At 44.8% G+C, this 18,751-nt stretch overlaps 1 protein-coding gene across 2 annotated transcripts in view; it reads left to right on the plus strand.

Moving 5' to 3' along the window:
* PPM1H (protein phosphatase, Mg2+/Mn2+ dependent 1H) overlaps nt 1-14,582 on the plus strand; it is a 345,181-nt gene extending 330,599 nt beyond the window's left edge. The window contains exons 10-11 of one of the 2 annotated variants that reach the window (XM_056797680.1): nt 10,155-10,298; nt 10,604-14,582. In XM_056797680.1, coding sequence (XP_056653658.1) covers nt 10,155-10,298; nt 10,604-10,670 — 211 coding nt within the window. In that variant the 3' untranslated portion in view covers nt 10,671-14,582. Of the gene's footprint in view, nt 1-10,154 lie in introns of both variants that reach the window. The other variant, XM_016425600.2, reaches the window with a different exon arrangement.
* The last annotated feature ends 4,169 nt before the right edge of the window (nt 14,583-18,751 follow it).

Genomic DNA, 18,751 nt, shown 5'->3' on the forward strand with positions numbered 1-18,751 from the left:
AAAAATGATTGTTACTGTGGGAAGGAAATTAATTCTTTATATCATCACCCTAGCCTTGGTTAATTTTGTCTCTGAAGGCAGGTCACAACCTTCCTAGCCCCAGTTCCCTGTCCATTCCCCCCACCCACCCACCCAATTCTTCCCCTTTGGTATGATAAACCCTGTCTAATTGTAAGAATTTATCCATCTTGAAATCATTAAAAACAAGAAGACCCTGGTGTTGATAGCACTTATGGGATGGAGTTCATTAATCCAGTAATAAGAGAAACCTTACCAATAGACAGATCATAGATCCATAGATATAAAGCTAGAAGGAACCTAAGAGGATCAGGTAGGCCAATCTCATCATTTTATAGAGGAGGAAAGTGGCAGAACTGAGATTTGAATTTAGCACTCTGAAGTCAGAGGGCCTCCATCATGCTGTGTTGTTTCAAAAGTAAAATGCATATAAACTCTCTGCCCCATTATTGGAAACACAATGTCTGAATCAATATAGAATCATAAACGTGTCTGATATACACCTCCATATGTACACATATTTAATATGTGTAATGGATGAGGTGTGCATGTAAGGATGTTTTAAAGAATGGGTATTCATTCTACTTGCCCTAAATGCCCCAGTGTCCTTCTATTTAGGAAACCATAGTGATTACTAAGAACCCAGCAACAGCAACCCAATGGAAGGTGTAGATTGAAAAGCATGCGATGGGCTTTTGCCTGTTTGCCTCCTTCAATGACCTTTGTGAAACTACCACATTGAATGAATGACTTGGAAAGCAGGGGAGCCCTGAACTATTATTTTCTGACCATGCCTCTCAATAGAAACTTGCAGGATAAAATGTGAGAGCAGCCCAGACCAGCCCTGTGTCCCCCTAAGGAAAGACACACTTTAGGTTTCCATTGGCAGTCTCTCCTCCCCCTCCTGACTTCTCCCATCACCCCCATCATGCCTTTCTAGGCTGCTTTTCTTTCTTCTTGGTTAGTCAGTCCAGGGACTCAAATGACCCTTCATCTGCCCCCAGCACTACAGAGAGCAATGGGCTTGCTTGAGACCTCTTTGGGGTTGTGCAGAAAATTCCTGTGGACACTCAGGAGTCCAAAGGTCTACTTAACAGAACAGGCCCAGATAGTGACCAGGATTGGCATATTTTGGGGAAAATTAATCAGAATCTTCTTCTGACATTTGATGTTTTAATTAGTTATCTCTCTTTTTTTCCAACCTGTTTCTTCTGCTTGTTGCATCCCAATTTTTCCCTTGCAGAAAGGAGATAGTTTACTATCCAGCATTATAAAGGCAGGGGTGATGGGGAGGAGAAGGATAACAAAGGTTGGCGAGCAAATTACAAGCATTGTTTTCTTTAGATGACATTCTTACCAACAGGGAATGCAAAATAGCATCCCTCCTAACTGGGGTGAGTTGTCAGGTGAAGGAATTATTAGCATAAAGATGCATTTGTAACATTTTGACCTTTAGAGTGCCCTCTCAGACAGAAATGTGATAGGAATTGGAGTTGTTGTATGAGCTTCCCAGCTTCTCTGTGTCTTACGAGTCCCAACCAAAAAGTGGGCTCATGAGCAGTAAGGCAGGCTTATTGGTAAGCTGACTGGCTGGGCTTCCCCACCCTCTAGAATTTGCCCTAAAGTGGAATTCAGCTGGCCAGCAGAGCACAGCTCCCTATATCATTTGTGGCATCATAAAATGAGTGGCTCATCTAAAAACATTGTGGGGAATAGAATGGGGGAAGGGGGACACCTGGGGCTCTGGGATGATTCATGCCAGGGTCTTCAAGACCTAAAGATGCTGTGGGACTAAGGGTCTCCCAAGGGGACATTACAGAAGGATGGGGATGGGGGAAAGAATGAGATTCGTACTGGCTGTTCACCCTGCAAGGTAGAAGGGTTCAGATTCCAAAGACAGAGAGATGTATGCCTGGAGGCAGGAGGAAGGGTAGATTTCTATTAACCCTGAATTCATAAGAGGGCACTTAGTGAGAGAGTTAAGGAAGAAGGCTAATGTCAAGCCAGGGGACCTGGGGCCATAAAACAGTTAGGAATAGATAACGGTACAAATATAAGTTCCACATACAAAGCTTCCTTCTCATCCCCCTACCCCCAGTAGAGACACACATATTCCTCTCTGATCCATTGTCATCAGAAATAATCCCAGGTATGTTGAAAATTGATATTACATGTAATCTGGATAATAGACAATAAAAAGACAATAACAAAATAAAATATAAAAAAAGAAAGAAATCTTCCCAGGATCTTTGGTGCTTTTGGAACTACAAGGCCTACTAGAATAGCATAGTGGTTTCCCCTTTGAGCTCTGAGAGGTTACACAGTCCATGCTCCCCAGGTTGGAACCAAGGGTCAGCATCCTGGAGCCTCTGACAGTTATTATGTACCATACTAAGGAGAACTCAATTAGTCCAAGTTTGACAGTGAAAACACCTTCTATGCCAGGTACCTGGGTATTATCATTCAATCTTCTCTTTCAAAGTCTCTATTTCATTTTATTTATTTTGGAGAAGGAAATGAAATCACCTTTTATTAAACCCTTGGGCTGAACTATTTACTGGCAAGGCCATATGGTTTTCCAAAGAGACTGAGCTCTAAAAGCAAAAGAAGGGTTTATTGGTGTTTTTCTCCCTGCCTATTCAGTTTTAGAATAAACTCATTAGTGTTGATTCTGATGTTTGATGGGTCGCTTAGCACCATCTGATTGGACATGGGGAGTGTTAGGGGTCAGATTTTGCTCAGGACCTCCTCTCAGCAGGATTTCCTTCAGTTGTATGGACAGAAATAGCAATGGAGCTGCTATTTTGTTGAATCAGCCAAACATTTTGAAGGGCTTGGTCAGGGCTCGGATGACAGAAGCCAGTTATGGGAAGGCTTTGCTTGAATTTCTTAATTGTTTTTTCAATTAACAAGCATTGTTTTCCTCTCCCTCTTATTTCCTTTCCCTCTTGAGGGGTTGGGGGGCAGGGCAGCCCAAGCCTTTATAATATCCTGCTCGACTTTAATGCTTTGGGGAATTTCATACTAACCCATAGGCATCTCAGAAAACTAAGACTAACCAAGAATACCCATGGAACTCCCTCTCTCCCTGCCATCCATCCCAAAATACAAACCCTGCAACCCAGGACCTGAGCACAATCTGTGACTGACCAGGAGCTGCATTCTCCAAGATTCCATTTCTTGGGCTAGGATATTAAAAGCTACAGGAGGAAGCTGCTATTGCACATATAAAGTTCTGTGGGGCAGCTCCCCAAAGCGTGTTTATAAAAATGAGTTGTGATGCATACACAAGCTGAGCATTCAGTCCCAACAGGACCATGGCACAGCCACTTCTTGGAATCACCCCATTTCCCTTCAGAAACTAGAGGGAGATTCCTCCCATTTAAATCTAGTAAAAAAATGAAGAGATTCCATCCACACCCCTCAAACTGTATTTCTACAGTGTTAGCAGATAGGGGTAACCCTTTATGTGCAGGTGGATTCAACCTATTACTTCTCTACTTTCTGTTCCTTTTCATATCTTTTGAAAAAAAGCCTAATTTGTGCCATCCAAAAGGCCAACCTAAGCCTAATACAAATTGGACAGGAATGTGTGCTAAACTGATGGTAGTAGTAGTAGTAATAATAATAATAATAATAATAATAATAATAATAATAATAATAATCGTACTGGTAGTAGTAGTTGTTGTTTAGCAAGAATAAAATTAGCTAATTTTTTTTCAAATATCCTACATTTATGTTCTCTCTCTCTCTCAAACACACACACACACACACACACACACACACACACACACACACACAACCCTTATTAACAAATATGCAGAGTCAGAACAAATTCCCATGTTGGCCATGTCCAAAAATGTCTCATTCAGCATATTTAGTTTGAGTCTTCCCTGTCAGGAGATGGTTAACATGAAGTCCTTCAGAATTATAGATTTTTAAGTCTCTTAAATGTGTTCTTTTTACAGTGTTGTTATAGTATGGATCTTCTGATTCTTCTCACTTCACTCTGCATCAGTTCATACAAATCTTCCCAGGTTTCTCTGAAACCGTTTTGTATTATTCTTTTATATTCCTGTACTTTAATCTAACCTCTGTGTAGTGCTTTCAAGGTTGCAAAATGTTTTACAAAGATTATTCACTTGATTCTCGTAGGATTCCTATGAAGCAGACATTATTATCATCATCATCATCCCTTTTTACAGATAAGGAAACTGAGGCTGAATGTGTTTAAGTGACCTGCCCAGGGAAACATAGCTGCTAATTGTCTGAGGCAGTATACCTTCTGCCCTGTGACTTGGGAGTATTTCATTTTTGTCAGTGTACCCTTAGCACTTAACACTGTGCTTGGCACAAAGGAGATGCTTGATAACTTGACTGATGGTAGTGTTTGATGTTTATTTCCAGGGGAAAATAGTCCATCTACATCAGTATTAAAAGACTTTATCCATTAAAGTCTAGGAACGGGCTGCTGTGGGGTCATTAGAAGGATTCCAGGTCAAGGCTACTGGTTCTCACTCTTCCCCACTTATTTTTTTAAAGGGGGGGGGGTGGAGGCAGGGCTGGCAAGAAGAGGTGTTGACTCTCCCCATCAGCCAGGCTCATCAGCGCGGCTCCTTAACCTGACTCACAGTCATACATCTGGCTGTTCTCCCTTTCTGCTCCGCTGTACCTCTCCTCCTTCCACACCCTGCCTGCCTTTTCCTGACTCCCAGAGCTTAGGGAAGGCTCTCAGCCAAGCCCATTCCCGCCTCAGCAGCTATTCCATTCTGCAAGGCTTTGCTGATCAATATTGAAAGCTTCAGCCCGAGAAGAAAAATATTCTTCAAATACAAAAGTTGCATTCCGGGCAGACTCCTCATTAGGAGAGAGGAGATACTTTAAAACTACTTCAGCAGTTCTCTGATGCTGCCCTGACAGCTGAATCTGAAATCCACCGCATTAGTGAATAAACACAGTCAATAATGGACCCACAACTGCTATTCATCTACAACTTCCAGAAACCGCCACCTCCCTCTCCCACCCCCATCACACTCAGTGCCAGACTCAGCAGCTGAGTCCTTGCTCCTCTCCCAGTATATGGCTCAATTGTTTTCCCATTCCTTTTCTTGATCTGCTCATATTTCTGTGACTGCTATACATTTTCGTGTGGTTTCATATTTTATTATTTAACTGGCCAGAGGGGAAAAAATAGACTTGACTTCTAGCCACAGTTGGGGGCTTTTTTATTCCCTAGATCTCAGCACCCCAAGCAAAAAGCCCTTTTTGTTCTATTACTTGTACAAAAATCAGCCTTTTTCCTTCTCATCCACTGAAGTAGCAGTTGTAAAAAGAAGAGTTTTCTTGTTCTGCCCAAGTACTGATCTATTCCATTTTAAGCACTTTCAAAGCCTCCTTAATGGATCAGTTTTAAATTATTTTAGAAAGTTCTACATAATAGTTTTAGGATTGGGACAGGGAACTTCTCTATCTGTGGATATTTGGGGGTAGAAAGAAAAGATAGAAAAATGAGGGGATGATTAAAGTGAAAGAAGTGAGAGGCATCTCTTCTGACTTTAACACTTTAATTTCCTCTGTTTTCAGCATCTTTATTAGCTGGGTACCACTTGCCTGTATGTATGTCATCTCACACAGTAGAACGTAAGCTCCTTGTGGGCTATGACTGTCTTTAGGTTGTATGTGTATGTTTTGTATCTCTAATTCCTAACACAATATCTTGCACATGGTAGTGTCATTGTGGGGTTATTAAGGGGAAATAACAAGAGGGGAAACATCTAAATATTTTAAGTTTATTGTTTGGAAGGTTGAGAGAAAGGAAGGTAAAAGGGTAAGGGAAGGTTATTGGATATTAATCTTAACCCCAAAACTAATTCCCTTAAAACTATCTTAATAGCTAATTTATCTATGCTAAATAAATTAAGTTTCCCCAAACACAATCTCACAAAAGAGTCCAGTATATGAGCCAAGATCCTAGAAGAAAATGTCCAAAGTAGGTCCAGTAGAGGAGTGGTTCTTTGGTCTTCTGTCCATCTGCCAGCAGCCAGCCCAAGCAGATTTTCTCTCACTCAAACTGGTATCTTCCAAAGGGCCAGAAACCTGGTAGACAAATGGAAAATCTCCAATCTGCAAAATTCCTCCTTGAGACTGTTTACAAGTTGGGACATTAGAATCTTCACCCAGGATCTTGCCTCAGGCTCCCGTGTGACTTTCCATCACATGTCCCTGTCAATCAAATGGAAGTTCATATTGCAAAATTCCTTTTGCAATCCCTTTTCTTATTATATTCCCCCCTTTGCACAAAGCATAAATCGTGTTGAAAGCACTATTTTTGCATTTGTGCACAATCTAAAATACTTACCAATTACCTAAACTAAGATATCTACCCAAAATAAAAAACGACCTACACTCAACTATCTTAATCTAACTAATACTAACCTATTCTAGGGAATTTAACAAGGAAAAAGGAAAAGGAAATCAATAATAAACAAGTACAGATGTGAAACAGAAGCAAAGAACATCAACCAAAAGATGAACTTCCATACAAACATCAAACTCAATACACAATAAGTTTCTGTTGAGTTCAATCAAATGGCAGTGCAATTTGGAGCATCCTTGAGCATAACTAAAGGGCCATAGGCAAGCAAACTTCGGCAGTTATATCAATGAGCATCAACAGATGATGGTAGTGGAGAGGAGAGGAGGGCATCCCTACAGACCTCTGAATACTCAGCATAGTGTCTTGCCAAGACTAGCAAAACCCTGGAACATTCATGTGATGTGCCTGGGAGATGGCCTGCCCATACGCTTTTGGGTTGGGTCTCCAACACTGGTTTAGCATCCCCACCAAGGATCTTTCTTAGATGTTGTTTCTTACTCAAGATCTCTTCACTGGATGTCACCCAGATGGCCTGAACCACATATACACTAGGAAGCTGGTTTGGGCTGTCATTGTCCCCCCACCATTGTTTATTATCTTTTTTTTTTTTTTTAATTTTAATATTATTTTATTTGGTCGTTTTCATACATTATTCACTGGAAACAAAGATCGTTTTCTTTTCCTCCCCTCCCCCCCCCCCCCCCCCCGCCTTTCCCTCTCCCATAGCCGACGCATGATTCCACTGGTTATCACATGTGTTCTTGACTCGAACCCATTTCCCTGTTGTTGGAGTTTGCATTATAGTGTTCATTTAGAGTCTCTCCTCAGTCTTATCTCCTCCAACCCTGTGGTCGAGCAGTTGCTTTTCAGCGGTGTTTTTACTCCCACAGTTTATCCTCTGCTTGTGGGTAGTATTTTTTTTTTTAGATCCCTGCAGATTGTTCAGGGAAATTGCATTGATACTTATGGAGAAGTCCATCACCTTCGATTGTACCACAATGTATCAGTCTCTGTGTATAATGTTTTCCTGGTTCTGCTCCTTTCGCTCTGCATCACTTCCTGGAGGTTGTTCCAGTTCACATGGAATTCCTCCACTTTATTATTCCTTTTAGCACAATAATATTCCATCACCAACATATACCACAATTTGTTTAGCCATTCCCCAATTGAGGGGCATCCCCTCATTTTCCAATTTTTGGCCACCACAAAGAGCGCAGCTATGAATATTTTTGTACAAGTCTTTTTGTCCATTATCTCTTTGGGGTACAAGCCCAGCAGTGCTATGGCTGGATCAAAGGGCAGACAGTCTTTTATCGCCTGTTTATTATCTTAAAGAAGCAAAACCCAGATCCATTCCCTCTCCCTTTCTTCTTAGATCCCTCTGTTTAGGAAAGGATTTGACCTGAGAGATGTTGTAGTGATGACAGTAGTAAAGCAGCCTGTGGGGTGATTTGTGTCCCTTAGAGGCCAGTGTTCTGAAAAAAGATCTTATGGATTTTTCCTATATGTTTCACCAGAATTCCCTCAATGGGAAATGCCCTCCATTCCCACCCAACACAATTGTTCTACGTGGAAATGGGGTGATATTTTCAAAAAGCGGTTGACAGGTTTTCAGCGTATGATTCTGTCTTACCTTTCGGAATTCAAGGTCTAAAGAACACACCTCTGAGGGTACATGATGAGGAGCTAAAGAGAAAAAACTGTAAACTGAGTCAGAAATTATATTAAGTAACTCTCCTACTTTTTGATGTATTTAGAAAGTTAATTTTTATTTGCATAAAGAGCCAAGTTCAACCAATTTGGAAAATATTTCACTTTCATCATAGAGGCAAAAATGCTTTTTGTTTTGTTTTCCAAAACAAAATGCTCTGGGTGCATTGTTAGGCATTTGTTATAGAAAACCGTTTTACAGAAAAGGGGAATTAAATCCCCGAGGTTGGAAAACTATAGGTCAACGAGCTTAACTTCAAATCCTCACAGAACTCTCAAGCAAACTTATTAATCAAGAGTTCTTACCCTTTTTTATGCTGTGGACCCCACAGCCTCCCTTGGCAGTCTGTGGTATCCTATAGATCCCGACTCTGAATAACCTTTTAAAATGCATAAAACAAAACACGTAGGATTACAAAAGAAACCAATTATAGGAAAAGACAGCAAAATATTTTGAAAACCAGCTCCAGGACCCAAGTTAAGAACCTTGGATAATTTAAATAAATAGTGAAAAGGAACATGTAGTAAAAACCACTGGGGCTTTGTTGGTAACAAACCATGCCAAGCTAGCCTCATTTGCTTATTGAGCAGTTACCAAAGTGGTAAATCGGGGAATGTCGTAGACTGAGTTGACTTCCATTTTAGGAAAGCACTTAACAGACGGGCCCTTCTCCTGAACGGGAGGAGATGTGCCTGACAGTCAAAGTTAGTTGGATCCTGCATTGGTTGAATATCCACAGCCCAAAAGGAATTCATAGTTCCATGTCATCTGTCTTGGGCAGCGGCCCAGGCATCTATCCTTTTTCTTGGGTCCTTTCACTTTTTTTATCAATGATTTGGTGCGCTTACTGGATTTGCAGATGATGTAAAACCGAGAGGAGTAGCTAAAATTGGGGCGACAGGCAGGGTTCTAATAGATCCTAGTTTTTCAGACTAAATATAATATGATGGAACCTCCAGTCACCAGCCCTGGCCTTTAAGCCATAGGGGCACTTCGCTGTCCCCTGGAGTTGGGTCTTTTTCCTAAGCACAAATATAAATTGGGGGAGGTGCGGCAGAACCACTTGTTTGCCAGGAAAAGGCCTAGCAGGGTCGTGAGGTCCTAGGACTGTGGTGGCCTCCAGGTGATCTGTGCTGGCCCAGCCGCATTATGAGGGGCCTGCGCTGTGTCTCTTTCCAGGGAGGTTACGCTGTGTTCCGTTCTCGACACCACATTGGCAGAAGTGCCCAGAGGGGACAGACCTCAGGGTTTTAGCAGAGAAGCAAGGGATGGCTAGCCTGGAGAAGAGAGAGAAGGGAGAAGACCTCCCTGCAAGTATTAAGAAAGAAGTTGCAGTGACTCCGCTTGGCCCCAGAGGGCAGAACTAAAAGCTATGCGTAGACGCTGCCAGGACATCTTTGATAGGAATCTGCAGAATTTCCAGGATTTATAGGGAAGTCGAACCATGATGTGAGACCAGCCACATTCACCAATGATCAAAAGACGTAAACAAAAAATCCTGAGAATAACCAACTGTAGGGGCAGCTCGGTGACCCCACAGAGATCCAAGGAGCTCTTGGGTTCCAATGTGGCCTCAGACGCTGTGACCCTGGCCCAGTCACTAAAGCCCCATGGCCTAGCCCTGACCACATAGCCTTGGAACCTAGACAGCCCTCCAAGCATCGGACAAAAGGCTGCCAAGCCAGTCCTGGGAATTCAGTCGTGTGGGAAAGGTGACTTTGGAAGCAGGCTGGGGAAGCGTCCCGTGGCGAGGGAGGGTGATCCGTGGGGATTGGGCACATTCCCAGCGTGTCCGTGGTCCTGATGCTGTTTGTACAGTTGCACAGCCGTCTTTCCCGGGCCTCCCTTCTGGCCCCAGGTCCTGGCAGCTGTCGGCCTCCTGCCTTCCTCTTACGCCCTCTCTGTCCCGTGGCTCCAGGCTCTCCGACGGGAGCTCCCTGAAGGCAGGGGGCCGAGTTTGTCTCTTCTTGTGATGCCCGCCTCCTCCTCCGCCTCCTTTCTTGATTTACAATGCCCTTTTACTGACTTGCCCCTGTTTCCCGTGCCCAGGTACACACTGGCAGCTCAAGACCTGGTCATGCGAGCTCGGGGCGTGCTGAAGGACAGAGGCTGGCGGATATCCAACGACCGGCTAGGCTCGGGAGACGACATCTCTGTCTATGTCATTCCTCTGATACACGGGAACAGACTCTCGTGAGGCTGCTCGCGGCGCAGGGGGCCGGCAGGGTGTGGGGAGAGAGACGTCCGTCTCTCTGAGGGAGGGAAATGCCGACGTCCGTCCCAAGTGCTGTCCTCCGTTCCCAGTCCGCGCCGCTGGACGAGGAGCTTGCTGTTGCAGAGCTCTGCCCATGCCCCTCTCCTCGGCCTTCTCCTCCATTCACGGGGCTCGGGCACTGGGCAGCAGCTCAATGCAAAGCCCTCTCTCACGCCTCCTGGTACAGCTCCCCTACGTGGAGGTCCACCCACTGGGGGCCACACGAGTATTTATTTTGTTCCAGAGCAGTTGGAGCAAGCCCTTCCAGGCGTAGCCCCGGTAAAGGCCAGGCAGGCGGCCGGCTTCCCTAAGAGTGGAGGAAGGCGCAGCTGGGCAGCCACCGAGAGGGAGCGCTGGTGTGCAGCTGAGGCGCGGGGGCTGGGTTTTACTGGGGGACCCCTGGGGGAGGGGAGGTGTCCTTTGCATTCCTTGAATCCCACCTTCCTCATCCACAGAGCAGGGCATCTTCCAAAGGCAGCCCGAGGCAGTCCCTGTAGCATCTCACTCACAGCCACCCGAGGTCCCGGAGGACGGAGCTCTCCTGTCCTGTTGTCCTGGGCCATGTTCTCTTTCCAGATGGATTGTTTTCACCCCAATCGGTTAGTCCCTTGGAGCTCCCTGGTGCCGCTGACGTCCCCGTCGGGCCTTCTGTCGGGGGTCCACGGTGCCCCTGGGAGCAGGGATTGCCGTCCGTCCCCCCTCCCATCTGGCCCCTCCGCTTCCTCCGTGCTCCCCACCATCTCTGCCTCCGGCTCCGCAGTTCTCACGCGCCCTCTGACCCCTCCTAGTCGAAATTGTTTGAAGAGCTGAGATCCAAACGAGGCCGGTGCTTGCTGGGACCCAGAACGGGGCAGGAAATGGGCTCCTCAGCACGTCCCGTCACGAAGACCATTTCTGTGGGCCGGCGAAAGAGGAGGGAGTCGGCGTCGTTCTAGGCAATGCCAGGCGGCCAGCTCCCCGTTTCCCCAGAGGCAGAGGGCGGCCGCGTCCTTGGCATTCCTGGAGGCGTTGGGATTTTCCTGGGACTGGCTTAGAGCCTTCCCTCCTCGGCAACTATTCCACGACAGGCTCGCCAGTCGCCTGCCGAGGGGCATCTTAGCACGGGGAGCTCAGCGGTGCCCCCAGCCACGGCCGCAGAGTCTCTGCGCTCCTCGGTCCACCTGGCCTGCCCGTGCGAGGCGCCCCCCCCCCGCTTCTTTCCTCTGTGCATCAGTGTACCCCGGCTCTGAGGCTCTGCTGCAGAGTGCAAAGGCCCAGGTGCCCAGGAGGCTGTTCATTGCCTTTCTCCGTCTCGCCCTCTTTTCCTTCAGGCTGATAGAAGGAGGCGAATGGTGGGGTCTGGGGCTGCGTGAGCCAGAGCAGGGGGCGAATGCTGGGATCTGGGGCGAATGCTGGGATCTGGGGCTGTGTGAGCCAGAGCAGGGGGCGAATGGTGGGGTCTGGGGCTGCGAGAGCCACAGCAGGGGGCGAATGGTGGGGTCTGGGGCGAATGGTGGGGTCTGGGGCTGCGTGAGCCAGAGCAGGGGGCGAATGCTGGGATCTGGGGCGAATGCTGGGATCTGGGGCTGTGTGAGCCAGAGCAGGGGGCGAATGGTGGGGTCTGGGGCTGCGAGAGCCACAGCAGCCGGTCTCCAACCCCCTCTGCCACCTCCTCACGTCCCTCTTCTCGTGGGTGTCCTTTTACGTCCCCCCAGCCAGACTGACTTGGCACCCAGTCCACCTCCTCTTCACCTAAAGGCCAGGAGAAGCCCGGGGTACAGCCTCGCCTCCAGGGCTCAGGCTAAGCCCCCTCGCGCCCACTTCTGCCAACCTTGAGCATTAGTTTCCACTGCTGGTCACCAGAGAATAGAGCATCCAGAAGTGCCCTTCACAAGCCATAGGGAAAGCAAGTCCCATTTAGTGAAGAGGCTCCTCTCATTCTTCCCCCTTCCCTGTAGGGGGGCATTTTCAGGTTTGGAAAGTCGAGCTGTTAGGTGGAGGCAGGAGAAGAGGCCATGGGGAGGTCCTGGTCCTGTGCTGGAAGAGAGGGTGAGAGCGCATGGAAGGGGAATAAGTCCAGCGTGATAACAGGGCTTGTTAGTGCCCCGAGTTGAGAACACTCCGCCAACTGAGTTTGATGAGTATTTGCCTTTTCACCCAGCGCAGGGGAAAGGCCCCTTCATCCTCGGGCATTGGCCACAACGAGATAATGTGCTGGCCATCAGGGGACTTCGAGAGGTAGGGCACCCCACATTCCGTGGAGGGGATATTTATTTATAGGCCACCATATCTTGTGCATCTGACTGAGCCAAACCTACTGGTGGTTGTCCCAGAAGAGGTCTTGTTTTTCATCTCCTAATTAAGTTATTCTAATTCTTCAGGGTGTCGCGTTCTTACTGTCTTTTGGCAGTTGGTTTTTTAAGTGAATCCCTCCCACCCCCCACCCCCAGTTACCTCCTTGTCTTATTAAAGATGGCGCTTTCCATTTCCCACCTGGGCTTTTCTAGCCTCTACAAGCCCTCTATTTTGTCCTTCCACTCCAGATTTAGGTTCTAACATCACTGTTCCTTGCACAAGCTCTTTCTGCACAATCAACATGGGGATATTAGATCAGCCAAGCTTTGCACTCTTATCACCACTGGGGTGACTCCTGACCAAAGGCTGGCCTGAGAGTGATGAGCCTGGGTCACAAAGGAGGAAGAGCAGAGTCCTGGTCTGCCATTTTGTGAGCATGAGCTGTGCTGACAGGTAGGAGGCTGGATAACTCCAAAGTCTGTGGTCTTTTCTGACATCAAGAAATGCTACTCCAAGGTCCCTAAGCTTTCTCCACTCATTCTGCTCTAATCCCCAGCTTAGGGACCTTGGAGTAGCATTTCCCTTTGGAGTCTTAGCTCTCCCCACTGAAGCCCCTTCTCCTTCCCTTTGCACCCTTCATTTCTTGGGCCGGGCTTTGGCGTTGACACTGGAAAGGGATATCGAGGACCATCTGGATTCAACTTCATATCCTGGAATGCTCTGAGAAAGGGTCTGTTTTGATGATAAGGATCCAGCCTCTCAAGGTTTCTCCTAGGACTGTGCCCCAACCTATCCCCTTTATAAAATCAGGCTATTTATAGGTTAGGGAAAAGGTTCTCCATCACCTGGTAGATCTCCTTTCCTCCAAGGACCCAAGCAGCAGCTCTGTATTCTTAATAAAGCCTTAATGGGATTTTCTTTCTTCCAACAAGCAGCCCCTCTTAGGACAGTCAGGGAGACAGAAAGAGAGAACAGGGAACTTATAAACAAAGAAGGGTCAGGCTGACCACCACCAACACACACAACACACAAGGTTTTAAAAATGGAAAAGACCTCAGGACACCAGACAGAGTTCTACACTGGAAACTTGGAGTACAAAAGACTGGAGGTGTTGCTGAAGCCAAGCCTCTCCCCCTGGCCTTCCACTTGGGTTTGTAGCTCTACAGAGATTGGCCAATCTCCTGATGAGAGCAGCCTTGGCAAGGTTGGGCTGATGATGTGGCCCATGGATAGGCACGGTGATAGCTGAAGAACATACAATATGGAGGCAGCCCAACCCAAAGGAAGGCTGAATCCAGACTGGAATGCCAGCCTCAATGGCTTGATGGTCTCACCCCACTCTGTACTCATGTGTAAATAGCTTTACTTTTTTTTCCTTTGTCTTAGATGAAGATGTGTTTATGTAGCTACCACATAGACAGTGACCAAATGAAACTGTTTATGTTCTGCCATTTTCTCCCTGTGATGTACTTGATGAGGAGCCAACACCTCCAATCTTTTTATTCTTCCATGAGTAATAGTGTTTGTTGATTGTCCATTTGGGGTGTTGTTTTGTTTTTTCAAGGTAACTCTTTCCTATTCCCTAGTTTTGCTTCCATTTTCTTTGTTTCTGTTGGGGTTCAAGCCAGCCTGCAGCAGAAATCATATTTTCAAGACTGTGATCATTTGGTTTTTCCCACAAGGACCCTGTGTGTTGAAGACGGGAAAGAATCTGTCATAAAATGGATTTCAGAACAATACTACGCTTTTCTGATTTTTTCAACTGTAATGACTTTTGTAAGGCACCCCCTTCCCCAACCCAAGCAAAAACCGTTTAGTACAAAGGATTTATTGTATGTGTTTTGAAAACTTAAGTGCAATGTCTTGAGGGAGAAGCTAAGGAGAAATGTATATGTTCATTGACATTTTAAAATAAAAGATTATATATATATGTACATAGGACACCTTCATTCGGGCTGAATTTTTTTGTCTCTGACCATCATGCTTGCAGTGTGACCTTGGGCAAATCACCTCTCCAGGCCTTGATTTCCTAATCTCTAAAATAAGGGGGTAAGAGTGGGCTGGGGGATGATAAAGGCCCTTTCCAGTTCTGTAGCCTGTGATCACCAACTGAGGGTCAGAGCTACAGAGCTGGAAGGAATCTTTAAGGTCTAGCCCAACAGGATATTTTCTCTCCATGCCAAGAAAATGGTACCCGTTTTAACACTCCCTCCAAACGTACAGAATATAGGAAAGTGATTTTAAAAGGATAATGAAACCAGTAGCTTGACAACTGACCAGAAATTGGAATGTGGTGGCTTTAGAATCAGATGACTTGCATTCAAATTCTTCTTCTATGACTCCCTTTAAGCCTTTAGAGAAATAACACAAGTTCCCAGTGATGCTGATACCTTTAAAAAATAATATACAAGTATACAAATTAAAAATATAACATATACAAATTAAAATTTTAATCAAAAATATACAAAAAATAATATGACAACTGGAATAATGCATTCATGGCTAAGAGAGGGAGTTGTCCATTCTTGCCTATGAGAACAGAAAAGAGCCAAGATCTGAGTGTGTTAGTGACTCCCTCTTGGACTTAAGTGCATAAGATATGCTCATGTGGCAAGAAAACTGAACCATTACCATGTCAGGGAGGTGAAGTGGAAGTACCTTCAACCTGAAATAAGACTGCTCATGGAATGCTGGTTCCATTTAGCTCTAGAAGTCCAACTCCAGGAAGCTAGGAGAACTGAAAAAATACTAACAATTTAATAGTCTGGAAAGCAAGATTGACAAAGATTGCCAAGACTTTGCTGAATCTTTATTTGATCATTTACTTAGGAAAAGCAAGGTTGGGGGAGATTACAGATCACCTAAATGATCACCAAAAAAGAGAGAGAGAGACTGGGGAAGGAGAAAGGAAAGGAAATTATCCTTAGAGAAAACAGGTTTGTGGGTTATTATATAGCAATTATACAGTTTTATTTTGGCTTCTTCCCCCCCAGAAAAAAAAAAAAGAACCTCAAATTCTTCCAGTGTTCTGGTAACAAGAGTATTGTTGGACAATTTTCTTGCAAACGTGACTTGCGTGGTTGGCATAAAATAGTTAAAAATTAGTAGTAGAGGAAAATTATTTTGGGAAAGTACACCTGTACCGTAATTAGAACTTTTTCTGTAGCCTATAGCAACTAGGAGAAATGTAGGCTAATGGGACTCATTTCAGAAGAGGGATAGATAGAGGAGAAGGCTATGGATTTGAAGTCAGAAAACTTGGCTTCAAATCCTTGGGGAAACCATGTCTCTGGACTTTGTTTTCCTGTTCTCTAAAGTAAGGGAGGAAAAGTGATGCTCAGTGATCATTAAGGCCCTTTCTGATTCTATGTCCTCTGGTTACCAATTTAGCATCTTAGAGCTAATAGAAACCTTATCACATCCAACCCACTCATTTTACAGATGAAGAAACTGAGGCCCAGGACGTAATAGAGGAAGAATTTGAATGTAAGTCCTCTGATTCTAAAGCTACCACATTCCAATTTCTGTTAAGTTGTAAGCAAGGATTCTCATCCACACATAAAAGCAATTAGTGGATAGAGTCCTGGGACACCTGGTTTCAGACCCCATCTCTGGGGATATTGTTAGGTGATCTTGAGAAAGTCAACTTAATCTCAAGGACTCTTTTCCTCATCCACAAAATGCAAGTGAGACCAAAATGAGTTGACTTTTGCAAAGAATGAGACATGACCTCAACCTCTTTGGCTTCAGTTGCCTCATCTATTTAAAAAAAAATAAGGTTGGACTGGATGGTGAACCCTAAAGTCCCTTCTGGCACTAAACTATGAAACAATTTCCAGTGCTACCTAAGATGTCAGCCATCATTTTCCCCCCTTCATACCATTTCTCAGATAATTCCAGGAGAACACACATAAACCCACCACCACTCCCACCAAATTAGTTTGGTGAAATGCTCCTTCTCTAGTCAATGAGAAGAAAGGAATTCAAGTTGAAGCTTGAGAGTTGACTTTTCTGCTAGTGCAAAAAAAAAAGGAATTCAACATCAATTCCCCATTTCCCCCACCTACAGAATGAAGGCATTGGACCAGATGGTCTCCCAAGTGCCTTCTAACTGTGAATCTATGAACCAAGAAATGATTCTTTTGTTAGGGTAAGGGCTTGACCATGGTGATTCCCTAACTGCTCTGAGGAGACATTTTATTGCAAAGGTGGTGCAAGCTTACAGGTGTTGGAAATGGGTTTTAAGCAAAATAAACCTTCATCAACTTGATTCTAGTTAACAAAGGTTAATACTGAAGGCTACGCATCCTTTCAGGCTGGTGATGCCAAAAAAAAAAAAAATTGAATCACGGAACAGCAGGGGAACCAAGTTGGAAGCATTATGCCATTGTCCAGACCTTACCAGACATGTGGCACCCATGTGCCCATTGTAGCATCCTCTCCTCCCATCTTTAAAAATTCATGCTTACCAATATTTCACACTTATTGCCATCTCAGTCTCTTCCATTAACTAAATGACAACCCAAAGAGTAGATTAGATATCCTAGCAATTAGTCTGCCTTTTTTAATTGCTTTTCTGTAATTAGAATCTTAGAGAAGAAAAAAAAAACTCCTGCTTGCTCAATACATCTCACTGCTGTCAACTCAGACTGTGTCTTCCATCAGCCAAGCTTCTTGATTGATTCAGCTTAGGCTGCCTCCTTTGAATGAGGCTCCAAGGTGGAAAGGGGAAGGCTGCAGTTAGCTTGGAGGCATTGTGGGAGCAGGTTTCTTGACCCAGGGTGGACATAGCATACCTGTGAATATTGCATGGTCCTAGTGCAGTCCAACAAATCTGGCCTCGATGGAGGGAACACAATCATACATGTTTCCTTTATAGTACAAAAGATTGACTTAGCAGGGTCAGCAGAAACTTGCCTTAATAAGTGATGTTAGTAAAGAATAATTTCCAGGAGAAAGAGATCATTAGAGACTCCTGTGAAAGGGGGAAGCCACATTTTCCCCTCTAAACCTGACTTTTGCAAAGTCTAGGTGTCATTTGTCTATAATTCACAAACCCAAAATAGTTTTCCTCTCAATGGCGCTGTCATTGTGGTCATATACAACTGGCTTGTTAGTCGACAGTGGGCAGTAGCTCCCCACACAAAAAATAAAAGCTAATAATATTTAAAGTACATGTAAATACCTCACCCTATTTGATTCTGTTTTTTAAAGGCATTCTCTTCAGTGGGTTTTTGTCCTTTTTTTTACCAATTGGCCTATTCTGGGTTTTTTTTAAGGTTTTCTTCCTTTTTTGTGCCTTTTCCAGGCTGTCAAGTCTTTCCTCATAATTTTCCTACATTACTCTCATTTATTTTCCCAATTTTTCTTCAACCTCTCTTATGAAATCCTTTTTGATCACCAGAAATTTCTTTTTCAGTTTGAGACCTCATGTTTTATTTTGAGGCTTTGGATACAGCAAGATTGACTTTGTTGTTTCCTTCTGAGTTTGTTTTGGTCTTCTTTATCATCAAAATAACTTATTTTGAGTTTCTTTTTTGTTGTTGTGTTTCAGTCCTTCAACTTTAAAAACTGTTAATGTTGGACTCTTGTGGCAAAGGGGACACCATCCCATGCTCCAGGATCTTTGAGCAGCAGGTTTCAGAGATAGCTCTGGGATCTGTAAGCTTTCAATTCTTCTAAAGTGGTATGATCTAAGAAAATGTGTATTTTTATACTCTTCTAGCTTGTGCTCTGATCTGTTGAGTAACTACAAGTGATCTTTTCCACCCCAGAATTGTGACCTGGGTCCCCTGGGGCTACAAGCTCTGGTGTGCTAGTGCTCTTCCTCACCCTGGAACCACAACCCAAAACTGAATCAGGACTGTGACCTGCATTTGCATGTGGGCAATGCAACAAAGACCTGCACCCAGATCCAGCAAAGAGACCCCTTTTTACCAGTTGTCCAACCCCCATACTGGTCTGTGGGCTGAGAGCTTCGCTGCTGATTCAGCCACCCCCAAAACCTGTGCTAGCTTGCCAAAATGGGTCCTACCTTAGCATGTTGGTCTACACTCCAGTCCCATCCCAGTGCCACAACCCCTTTCTATAGACTAAGTTGTCTTCAGATAAAATAGTT

The sequence above is a fragment of the Monodelphis domestica genome, chromosome 5, assembly GCF_027887165.1.
Source record: "Monodelphis domestica isolate mMonDom1 chromosome 5, mMonDom1.pri, whole genome shotgun sequence".
In the NCBI taxonomy this organism is placed as follows: domain Eukaryota; kingdom Metazoa; phylum Chordata; class Mammalia; order Didelphimorphia; family Didelphidae; genus Monodelphis; species Monodelphis domestica.